The 13,052-nt window shown below is 35.2% G+C and overlaps 1 protein-coding gene across 4 annotated transcripts in view; it reads right to left on the bottom strand.

Moving 5' to 3' along the window:
• Window positions 1-7,389, bottom strand: part of b4galt1l (DP-Gal:betaGlcNAc beta 1,4- galactosyltransferase, polypeptide 1, like) — a 30,868-nt gene extending 23,479 nt beyond the window's left edge. For 3 of the 4 annotated variants that reach the window (XM_079839210.1, XM_079839211.1, XM_079839212.1), the window contains exons 1-2: window positions 6,394-7,380; window positions 3,154-3,389 (exon numbers count right to left, since the gene is read on the bottom strand). In XM_079839210.1, coding sequence (XP_079695336.1) covers window positions 3,154-3,389; window positions 6,394-6,667 — 510 coding nt within the window. In that variant the 5' untranslated portion in view covers window positions 6,668-7,380. Of the gene's footprint in view, window positions 1-3,153; window positions 3,390-6,393 lie in introns of all 4 variants that reach the window. The other variant, XM_079839209.1, reaches the window with a different exon arrangement.
• Window positions 7,390-13,052: the final 5,663 nt, after the last annotated feature.

The raw sequence follows: 13,052 nt of genomic DNA, 5'->3' as shown, positions 1-13,052 counted from the left end.
TGTAAGTTGCTTTGGACAAAAGCCTCTGTTAATATACCAAATGTAAATGTCCATGTCATACCTCCCTCAATGTAAGTATATCAAAAGTAGGGCTGCCTCCTAATACTCAACCAATTGTTAGTCGACCAAATTTGAATAAGCCATACAGTCTGTGACAGACTGATCTTTTACACGGCTGTTGCATGTGGCAGTTGACCTATCGGTAAGCCCCTCCCCTCATACGCAGATGAGCCAATAGCAGTTGAGTATCAGTTGCGCTGGGACCGGAACTCGGACATCTTTATGTGTCAGCGCCATAGAGAAACATTGGAAAATCCGAAGCTCTCATCGGTTTGATGGTGTTTATGCTACAAAAATGCTAAAACGTCGTGCCTGAGGTACTGTAACACCAATTCCAGGTATCCTGAGAGGATTTTGTGTTTGTCATACTCTCGTTAAGTTATGATTAAAGTCCCTGCTAACATACAAACCTACCAACTGTTCTCACGTCACGTAACACTGTAGGTCAAAAACATGAAGGTCTACATTTCAGTGGCTCTCCATATTAAACTGGTTATATGTAAATTAATTTCATTTTAGATATGTTTAAGGTCTACATTATCTGTCCTACTAAGGAGGACTCCTATTTTGATGGGTATTATAGTCTCCGGGTAACGAAAGGAAGAGCTCGCACGCAGTTTATCAGAGTTGTTTTGCAGATACAAAGTTTACCAGTTATAAACTGCACCCCCGAAAAGGCATACGGTCTGTGTATATGTATGTTTACTGTTAGTTGTTTGAGTGTTTTTGTGTAATTTGCTGTGTATGTTAATGGTAATGCAACGGAGAGATAGTTTGTGAATGAGCCCTTAATGCGCACTTCTTATGCTTTGTTTGTTCAGCTCTTCCGATGATTTTTTGGAGTGAATAACGATGCAATAAACTTGATAAACCATCAGTTAAGTTTGGCCATCATTCGGATGGGATATACGCAACAATCTGATCCAAAAACATCTTGGGATAAGGTTTTCACACTGACAGCTGTACATTGTAAGATATAGCAACTCCGGTTGTTTGTCCGAGTTAGCAACAGTAACTAAGGGGGGCGGGGCTTACCGATAGGTCAATTATGTCGGGCAGAGAATCCAAATGCAAATTCATCAACCTCAAACATGGTTTTGTTAGTCACTTTACATGGCAGCGCTCTCTAACGTAAACCTAGATAAATGTGGTAAACCTAGATCATTTATATTTTAAAGGCTCATTATTATGGTTATCAATATTACATGTAATATTCTTTCTCAGACCTGAAACTTGTTGAAAGTTGACCTATATATTTAAATACCTAAATTATTATCATAATCGTGCGACTAGTTGACTAATAGCTTAAATGAATGACAACTAGGTGGCTATAAAAACCTTTAGTCTGGGGCAACCCTATTCAAAGACGTTGATATATAATATAATTATATATATATATATATATATATATAAATAAATGAATAAAAGTAACAATACAATAGTTTTTCTACAGTATCAATCAATGAGAGAATTTTAATGACAAGTGTACTTTTTAATTTCTGTAATTTAGATAATTAATAAAAGAAACTATGGGAGTTTACGTGGCATTTTTAAATGCGTTTCATTTACAGAATGTAAAGAAAAATAATAGAAATCATGTAGGAAAAAATGGACATTTAAATAATGATAAAATAATAAAAAAAAATAATAAAATAATTACATTTTAAAAAATAATAGACTGGTATTATCATTCATGCTAAAAAAAAAAGTGCTCAGTTGGATAGTAGTTTTTTTCTGTAGTAGTGAAATCAATGTTGAGAATCATCTGTTCAATTAATTTACAAAATGTAAAGAAAATAGATTTTTCAGCTCAATATTAGTTTCTGCTGTGGTAGCGAAATCAAAATGCAACACGTCAAGACTTTCCTATGCAAAAATGTAAAAAACGACAAAATCCATTAAGCTGCACAGCTGGTTTTGCTGGTAAAAGCGTTTTTACAACAGCATACTTTGAGCTACATTTCTCAAACTGGCCAATGAGAGACAAGTGAGGACTTTGAGAAAAGAGCTCACTTAGCAAAACACATGCCAAACTTCATGCCCCGGCACGCCCGTGTAACAAAGAGTTTACATTCCAGAATTTACAAAAGGGAGTCGACTATGTCAATTAAAGAAGTGAGAGATATAACAAAACACAGCTTTAAGGGACACTTATCATTACTGGTAACAAACAGAGCAAAGCATTGAGCTCGAATGAGTTGGCGTGTTCAACGGCAGGTCTTGTATTTCAAGATACAGTTTACTTTCAAAGTGACAAGAGCATTTAAATAAAGTCAAGCGGCCGTTGAAGTTTGCTTGGCTTTTTCTGAGCCATAATTTCCAATCAAATGACATTTACAAACAAAGCTCTTGGAATGTTATGGATCTTCTTTGAGAGAGAGCAATGGGTGTAGCCACAACATACCCTTGCATCTGATCAGACATAAATGCCTACACATAGTAAATAAGTTGTAAAGGAGTGTGTTTTAAACGAAAATACGGACCCGCTTTATATTAGGTGGCCTTAATTACTATGTACTAACATTTTAATTAATCATTTGATACAATGCACTTATTGTGTACTTACATGTTTTTACATTGTACTTACATTTTTTTAAATACCTGCATGTAATTACATCTGTTATTAATTTCTGTAGTTACATTTGTAATTACACAGTTGACACTTTCCTTACACCAAACCCTACCCTTAAACTTACCCATCCCACCACACCTGTGCCTAACCCTACCCGTATCCCACCTCAATATCAGCAAAGGTGTTTTGCAATACAATTTGAACACAGTAAGTACATTGTACTTATTTTTTGATGTAAGTACATAGTAGTTAAGGCCACCTAATATAAAGTGGGGCCGAAAAGACTATTTTAGTTGTTCAAAATCTTACATTTTCAATGTGTATTTGAGAAATGTGCTAGCAATTTCTGTGTAAATTGTTTCAAGGGACGTGCATTTCAACAAACGAGCACAGATATTTAACCTCTGACTCAATGATAACATCAGTATGTGCCACAGGCCTTTGAACCCTTGTGCTTGCAGATTAAGAATTTGAATGAGCTAAAAGGTCAAAGATTTTATTGCACTGGTTGAAAGACAAACCTGATTGATGACGTAGACGCCATAGTCCAGTTGCTGGCGCTGTAGGATGGGGTGCAGATAATACAGCCAGTACTTCAGGTGCTCGTCACGGTTCCTGAAAGGGATGATCATGGCCACCTTCTGCTGGGCGATGCAGTCTGTGGGTTTAAACCGCCCGCCGGGCTGCAACCCGGGGTTCTCTGACCTCACAAGGTCTAGGGTGATCGGGTCAGAGAACTCAACCCGAAGTGGACCCACTAGAAGAAACGAGACACAAATGCTTTATTATGGAGACGTAAATCTCATTTTCCTGAAGGGACAGTTCACCCAAAAATGAAAATTCTGTCATTATTTACTCACCCTCATGTTGTTCCAAACCTGTATGAGTTTCTTTCTTCTGTTGAACACAAAAGAAGATATTTTGGAAAATGTTGGTAACTAGATAGTTGACGGTGGCCATTGATTTCCATAGTAGAAAAAAAAAAAAATTACCAACATTCTTTAAAAAATCTTCTTTTGTGTTTGACAGAAGAAATAAACGTATACAGGAGGTTTGGAACAACATGAGGGTGAGTAAATGATGACAGGGGGGTGAACTATCCCTTTAAAGCAATATTGGGACTGGGTGACTTCAACCATTACAAACCAAACACTACTTTTGTGTCTTAAAGTAAACCACGTGACCTTAGGGAACTCGTTTTTATTCATCGCACTATGGTATGGCGGTGTCCGATTACATTATCATACTACTGTTGCTACAAGCAGCAGTGTCAGTGTTGTCTGACAAAAGAGAAAGACAGCCAAGACAAAACAGCAGTGTAACAAAGCTTTTCGGACAACTTTTCCATTACGACACAGGGCTCCGGGAAAGTCAATGAATCAGCATCAGTAGATAATGTGAAAACTACCAAGCAACACTTACACAAGAGACAAGAAATTGCTGTATTTTCAATTTACACAGAGGGGTAAATGTTAACACCAAGAGACTCGACAGCTGTAAAAACACGCTTTTGTTTTTGGAATCTAGACTAAGGGAACACAAAGTGACAGGTCACATCATTTATAACAAACACAAATTTCTCAAAATTATAAACAGTGCTGAATATACACTGGCAAAATGTAAACTTGCATGTGGGTTCTGACTAGAGAAACCATTTTATTTAAAAAACAACCAATCTAAACCAGACAAGAGCACAGAAATTGGTGAATTTAACCAAATCTGTCCAGAACATGCCTGGTGTATATATAAACCCAGCATGAAACGGGGAAAAACATGTATATTTTGTAAAATTAAGCCCATTTTCAACTTGTAGTTGTCATAAAAACAACCTCACCAAACACAAAAAACAATTAGTGGTCCTTTAAGTGGGCTTCATTTTCAAAGGTGTCCTTTTGAGAGACACACCAAACTAAACAGACAAGAAAATGAGAAAAAAAACTACAATAAAAGACTGGTTAACACCAGCTATTTTCATTCATGCTAACATCAACTAGTATTACACATATTTCTAACTGATCAATAGTTAAATGTGCACTTAAATAGTTAAAAATGCTGTGAAACTTTGTGTGTACTGGTGAAAAGTTTGGAATAATTACTTTTTTATATTTAAAACAGTTTTTTTTATGATTCTTTGATTAATAGAAATGTCAATAGAACAGCATTTGTTTAAAATAGTAATGTTTGTAACATTTCAAATGAATACTGTCACTTTAAATCAACTTGTTGGATTTTTTTTTTGTTTTACGTCCTTTCGAATGCTAGTCTATACGTTTTGAATGGTAGTATATATCATGGTTTCCACAACAACTGTTTTCAAAATTGATAATGCGAAATATTTCTTAAGCAGCAAATCAGCCTATTAGAATGATTTCTGAAGGATCATGTGACCCTGGCGTTTCTACAACTAGGGGCACTTTTAGCCATGTGAAGTTGAATAAAAAAAACTTGTTCTAAAGTCACGTAACACAGTCTCATAAGTTTAATTAATTTTTCTAGTTTTAAGCTCTGTAAGAGGACAAACTTAGATTACAAGAGAGATTGTAATTATTTAAAAAAAAATTCTGACCTGCAATGAACAAATGTCATTTCCACCACATCTCAATATACAGCTATTATTTAAAAATAGAATAACTTATGCACTCCAATTGTCCAAGTTAATTTGTGTAACTAGTTTTACCAGTTTTTCCACAAATGTGCAATAATTATACATTAGTCAATGAGATAAATTAACTGCCCTAAGGACCAAACGCTGAAATATACACTTGTCACATTTTGAAATGTAATACTGGTTTGTGTGAGCTTATTAGAAAAGAAACAACTTGCATTTCTATATTAAGTACAGCATGATCTCATAAATTGTGGATACATTTTTAATGTGTGATGAGAACTTAAAATATGTGTTGCGATGGAAATGACAGGGTGTTGAGGAAATGACAATGAATTAACGTGAATTTAAAGAAACAGTATATATATATATTTACTCTCACAATCCATATCAATTGTACTTCGTAATCATAAATGTCTGTCAAAATGTGGTGGAAATGACATTTCTGTAGTTTTTTGTGAAAAAATGGAAGATAGCTTCATTGATTAGCTTTGAATTAATACTTAGCATTTCATGCATGCAAAATACTCTTATTTAATTTAAAGGTACAGCATGTTTGGAAATATATATTACAAATACAAATATATTAACTGTTAATTTAGCTTGATTTTTCTTAATTTGTTGTAGATGAAAATGTAAATTCCCTCCATGTCCAACATGTGCTCTGATGTCCCTTAATATTTCCATAGAAACCACCTAAAACATCTTTTACACAAACTATTTTAAATGGACATTAGTGTTGTGGTGGAAATGACATTAATACTGTGCGACAGCTATATTTGGTATAAAAAGTCATATTGATAGTGGTCTCTCATTAAATACTATAATGTATCTTAATTATTTTACTAGTGCTTAATTCAGGTGCATTAATGGTTACCAGATAAGTCATATTTTTAAACTGTATTTTCATTGTTGAAGTTAAAAAGTCTGGGTGTGCAACAAGGAGTAAACAGTGATTTTGACACATGTTGAAAAGTATGAACAAATAATAGAAAGGCAGTAAAAAAAATTTTTTACGGTGGTTTTATTGTTAGTTTGACAAAGAAAGAGGAATTTGTCCAAAATTATATGTATTATTTTTTTTTTTAAATATGACCAAAGAACATAAATGTGCCCATAGTCTAAGAATCACGTTAGATGTGAAACAGAAACTCACCCAAGTGAGGTGGATTGTCAGGGCATGTTTCCAGCTTTTTCTCAGTTTCTGTGACATTTGTCACAGGTGGCAGTCTGATCTCCTCTGTAGTGACTTTCTGTTCGGCCAGTTTCCTGTGGATCTGAGGGCTTTGCTGATTTTGTACGAAGGCTTGCCTTGAATCTGAATTTCTCATATAATATATGACAGTAACAGAGATGTGAAGGAAACAAAGTACAACCACCAGAGAGCAAGTCCTTTGCAAAAGACTGAAATTCACAACTGCATCCGGCATGGTAGAATTTTTTTTGTTTTTAAATACTTAAAAAAAAAAAAAAGAAAGAAGCTATTTACAATCTAACCTAGTTATTTCCTATGTATTTCCCACTTCCTGGGTTTTATGGGAACATGTGATTCTTTTAATGCTAAATTACAAGTTAAACCCCCTATCACATACTGTTTTAATTGTTTAAAAAAAATAACAAAATACAATGTAATCTACATGTATATATATTTATATAAACGCCTCAACCGATTCCACCTAATGTTAAATAATTAAACAGCTTAGCTCAGTTCTCAACTAATAACACGCGATCCACTACATTTGGCTTATTTCCTTGAATTAAAACTACAACGTTATTACAAGTAAAACTATACAAAAACCGCAACTTGAACTTTAGTCCCAATCATGGTTGACGTTTATACGTGTAAGTTAAGTCCGTTGTAAAGTTTATGAGTCACTTTACGGCACGAAAACAGAAGTAAAACTCTCTTTCACATCCAGGTAACATAAAGTTAAACGGCAGGCGACGGCATCTTCTTAAAACCCCATAACATCTCCATATTCCCAATGTTTTTCATGATAAATCTCCGTGCCAGAGCAATCCGCGATAATAATATCGCAAGGGAGATTTCCGGACAGATTCCCAAAGCAGTCCGTCCAGAGCACAGAGAGCGCAGAGCTGTTAGATCGGTTGATATGCGCTGGGGAAGAGCTCAGCTCACTCTGATCTGTATAGACTCTGCAGGCGGATTTGTTGTTGATTATGACTTGTAGATTAGCGAAAGCGCTTGTTGCGTCATCAAAGGAAGTCAGCTACTGTGAGAAGAAGTTCAGTTTCAAAATAAAAGCATTCCCTGAGGTTGAATTCCAGCAATTAATTCATATGTTTACTTATACACTATAAAAAAAGGACATTATCCAGCAATTTTACAGAAATTTCCGTTAACCATTAAAACACAAACTAATGCAATGCGTAGCTTAAAATACAGGTAAAACACCTGTGAACGGAAAATTCATATTTCATTTTTATACATACTTTTTTTTTAACAGTGTACTTTTGTTTTGTTTATTTAATTTTTTTTTAAATCTATTATTTTATCATGTGAATCAATCAGTTTACTTATTCAAAATGCTTTCCCACTGGCATTGTTATTTTAGTATAATTGAGATAACAATATCGTTTTTAAATAGTTTTATCTTTACATTTTTTTTCATTTAAATTTTTGTTAAAGGTTTGGTAATTTATTTGTGTAGTATTGACATTTTATTAGTTATGTTTTTTTTATTTATTTATTTCAATTAAAATGTAATTTAACATTCACAGATGTGACCAGCTGACCACTGCCGTACATGTAGGCATACTGCGATCATTATGAGAATTTTCATAATATATTAGATACATACCTTTAAATTGGCATTGTTACATATAGGCTACATTACCAAATATGGTAGTTGCATTTGTATCAATTTACATGCTTTCTTTGATAGGCACTGGCATTATCTTTCAGAGAGGCAAACTAACTAAACATTTCTGGTCATGTGACTATTTACACCAGCCATGAAAAAGTCAAATGAATATAACATGTTCACAACCCTTTCAGACACAAAAGCACACAAATATTACCAGTGGGAATAAATTGGTTATAAAAAAAAAATGAATGGCCATATATACATGCCAATATATGGTTGAAAATTGGTCACTCGTGTGAGTTAGAGATTTTCTTAAGTGCTCACGTAGATGTTCAGCGCAGCCTTGTGGTCAAATGGAATATAACACCATGTAAAATAGGCTATACTTATGCATCCCGCGGACTGAGCACTTTTTCCTCTAAAACGAATTCATTTGGCACAATATCCAATTCATTCAGTTCTCAAAACAAAGACACATTTCACCTGTTTTCTCAAATGTCACAATGCAAACTCTTTTAGCACACATGTATCCATGAGTAAACATAAACATAAACATTACATTATATATATATATATATTTTGCAAAACTGTACAACACAGTTCTCTACATTAGGCACATAATTCAAAACTAAAAGCTCTTGTGTTTCATTTAGAATTCCACCCAATGCTCATGTGTGAAAAACACTTATACATAAATCGATCACTTAGAAATCAAAAGTCAATGTTTTCAGAAATAAATAAATAATTGTTCACCCTCTCGCATTTCTGATTACAGTGTAAATATACCTAATTTGATCACTTGGAAATCAAAACTCAATGTTGTGAGAAACAAATAAATGTTTGACCCTTACATTACTATTTTATTTCTGTAGTGCTTTAAACAATAGGCCTACCGATTTTTTTACAAAGCGGCTTCACAATAAATTTAAATTCTGATGTAAAGCAGTTCTAACAAGCCAAAGTCATACTGTTCAAGGCAGTTCAGTGTTGATTCAGTTAAGTTCAATAACTGTAAAGTTGATTAATTGTACGTTCTGTATATACAGTGTATTTGTGCACATACATGTATGTGTGAACGCTCCACTGCACACTGAACAAGCAAAAGACACAATAGACAAGTGTTTTACATTTTTCACATCTGTGAGTAGTTGGGAGTGTATATGTCAATCATTTGATGTTTGTTTGAAGAGTTATGCAAAAACAACATTTTGCTTTTGCAAGAGATGTGTGGCGTTTTGCATGTGTGCATGTAGTTTCGAGAAATGGAGCCATAGTTTCAGAAATTGTGTTTAAGCAATTTGAAAAGAGAGAGAGAGAGAGAGAATATAAGAATCATCTACAGTTTTACTAATTTACTTACACATATTATAATTACAGTACACAGTAAAAGTACTTTAGATGATTCTACAGTAAAACAGTAAACCCTTCTTTTTTACATGCACTGTATTTTTGCAAAACTGAGAGACGACTGCCTATGGGTAGAGAACGTCTTTTGTCAGAAGACCAAGAAACGTCATACTAGGCCTACTGTAATGAAATCTGTCCGAAAGTGGATGCCACATTTATTCATTTGATTTATTTTTATTGTACAGTACTTCACAGTATACTGTAATGTGTTGCATACCAAGTTCATATTCAGTTCTTTGGTATTTGAACTTTTCAACTCTAGTACTTTTCATCTACTGTAAGATCACTTTACAGGTGTAATGAAAAGTTAGTTTTCCTAAAGCTCATTGTTGTATTTTACTGTATATGCACTCTTTCACTTATGTTGTATTTTGGAATAGACATTGAGTTGTGTAAGCAGTGAGGTTTACTCGCACAGCGACTACTAGCTGGCCTCTGTTACACTCACTCACCTAAACCTCACTCCCATCCGGGTCACGGCACCAATGCAACCCCTCCTGTTCGCACTGCCTACTCCAAGCGGGACTCGAACCCCGGTCCACCGACATGAGAGTCGGACGCTCTAACAAGGAGGCTAAAGGCTGCAACCTCTAGCGTCAGTCGCTAGAACCTCTCTTGAGATCAGAGCAGTGAGGTTTACTCGCACAGCGACTACTAGCTGGCCTCTGTTACAGTTGTAAAACCATTCCTGAATCCCAATAAGAGGTTTTTATTACAGTGTTATACAAATTGACCTCACTTGGTGTATTTGGTATGTTTTGTGTGTCATCTGATGCCAAAGTTTGATTCTTTGATGCTGAGATGTTTTTGACTAAAATATTTGATTTTAACATTAATGAAATAACCTTGATAAAAATAGAGATTTCAGATCTTCATGATATCGTGTGTTTTTCCCGTGTGCTGCAAGGCAAAATGTTTTTTTTTTTTACAAGTTCGTTGTGACAATGTCCTCAAACATGCAGAGGGTCAAGGTCTATCTTTAGACTTTATACCCTGTTCCATTGTAACTGACCTTGGCTGACGCCTTCCTGACTGCTTATAAGCTCTTTATACCTTAGTGTAAAAAGACCTAAAATGAGCAAATTACAAAAGTAACAGTAAATTCTGAAATCTTACCTAAAACAGTTTTAATTTTCCACATTAAGCTAAACCTTCCCTTCTCTTTGAACACAGTGAGTCATCCATCCTTAAAACTGCAAACTTCAGGGCAGGCCATGAAAAGAGTGTCCTTTCTGAATGAATAAAAGTCTCTAGCGTTACCCCATTCCTGTGAGGAGTTATGGCCGTTTAAAGAAACCACCGAAATGAGCTAAAACGGCTAAAGCTAGCTAAGTAAACTAGTAGAGAATGAATGCTGCTGCTACAGGGATACGTTTGGGTTGAGGAATCATCAGAAATATATTTTCTGATTACAATATCCTTATTGCATTCTTTTCCCAAAACGCTGGGACGGACCTGTCACATACCACAGACAATGATGAGCAGCTTCGAAGTCTGTTGGTATCCGTTGGTTACCGTTTGTTGGTTATTCCAAACTTATTCAAATTACTAAAATGATGTGTGTGTGTGTGTGTGTGTGTGTGCGTAAGTGTGCCATGATGCTAAATATCCAGCATGTTTTTCAGGATTTTGAGAGCAGCCTAAAAATATTCTATTGAGGTTCTATTGAGGTTCTGAGCCTGTTGATCGCCAACTAGTAGTGAAATCATCACAGATCCATTTATTTTGGTTGGATTTTTATAATTTTTTCTGTGGAATGAGTACCTATTCTGTTTGGTGAAAAGAATGGCATATTGACTGATGTCATAACCTGGGGGAATAGTTGATTGCCAATGAAGTAAAGATGAAAATATTGGGAAAAAATTAGAAAACGCCTGTTTTTGCATTAAATTGATGGAAATTGGTTTTTAAGAGTTATTTTTTCAGTAGATGTTGTCAGCACATGTGTTCTGTGTAGATTTATTGACAGCCTACCCTACCCACTGAGGATTTTTTCCCCCCCACATTTTTCAGATAAAAAATAAAGGGTGCACTTTCATGATATTTCCGGCAGAGCAGACCCTCCAATTATTCCTAACAGTTAACAGAAAAAACACAAATAAAAAGTATGCCAGACCAGATCAGGTTCAACCTATTTTTGAGACTTTGGCACCCAGACTAGAATGACAAACAAACCATTGCTATAGCCCTGTTGAGCATGTTTACTTAAGTGAGATTTAGCATGTTAAAAGCCATAACAGAACATCATTTAGTGCCTTGGTAGATCCCTTGCTTGCACAACCAAGAATTACACACCAGGAATGATGCAGACACTCAACTTTCATCTTTTTCATATTTTGACCATATTGAGACCATCACAACCTTCAAGATAGGGCTGAAGATATATCTGCACGCTATAAAATGAGCCATATAGCGAGGGATCCTGTCAAAAAGTAGATTTAAAGGGGTAATGAACTGCATTGTTTTATGTTTCCTGTGATGTTTTAACCCAAAAATTGTCATAATTTAGGAATAATTTAGGCACTTTTCCTACCCTGATTTTATCCCTCTGGTTTGAACGCTCTTTTTGAAGGGGCGCGTCTGCCCACTGCTGGGATTGGCTGACATCTTTGCATATTAAATAAATATTACATGTGGAACACCCTCGAAAACTTTCAGCACATTTTTACTATTACAGCTCTCAAGGTCAACTAATCGTGAAAAGTGTTGATTATAGCATTATATCTAGATTGTGGTATGAAAGGTTGCAGTGATGAGAATTGTAGCCGATCACAGATATGATGAGTGCATGAATGCAGTGACCTCGTCATTGCAACTCACGACTAACTAAAAGTGCGAACACAATGTAAATAAGAGATTTGTTGATTATAAGGGGTGCGAGCTGGAACTCACACTGTTTGATTGACAGCTCCAGCGATTGTAAAGGGAGCTTTCTTTGATCGCTTAATTCACAGTAACAGGTTATTTTCATTCTACTAAGAGAAACAATGGTAAGTTTAGTTTAGTCACTGGTTTGATTTACTGACACAGACAAAGAACATCTGACTCTACATGAATCATTACATAGCCTATCTGAAATCACTGGTCACAGATCAGGCATTAGAATTAACACATGGACATGTTGTCCATATCGTAAAAGTCTGTTTGCAAAGTCTGCCCTAAAAGTGTGACTGATTTACCAAAGAATCCACCGTGAAATGTACCGAATACAAATAAATAATGCTCAACTGAGACATTCACATTATTGCTAAATAAAATAACCACATTCCTAGCATTAAGATCCTTTGGAAGGTAATGTTATTTGTAGTCCAGCCTGTATTACTTTTCTCTCCTCGTCATCTCACTAACACGCCACTGGGTGGGGCCAAAGTTGCAATGATGAAGTAGGCGTTGATTTGAAAGAATACATTTCACTGCCAGTTGTATATTGCATATAATTGTGTATGTGACAAATAAAATCTCTTGAATCTCTTGAATCTTTCACCTATAGATAGGCACATTCCACAATGAGTCCTTATCTGGGCTTGGTTACTTACAATAAAAGCTGTTTTCGGACTAACAAGGAAGTTTTCAGTTCTGA

Source organism: Gobio gobio, assembly GCF_949357685.1.
Source record: "Gobio gobio genome assembly, chromosome: 16".
Taxonomy (NCBI): Eukaryota; Metazoa; Chordata; class Actinopteri; order Cypriniformes; family Gobionidae; genus Gobio; species Gobio gobio.
The sequence above is the reverse complement of the archived record's forward strand: the minus strand, read 5'-3'. Positions and strand labels throughout refer to the sequence as shown.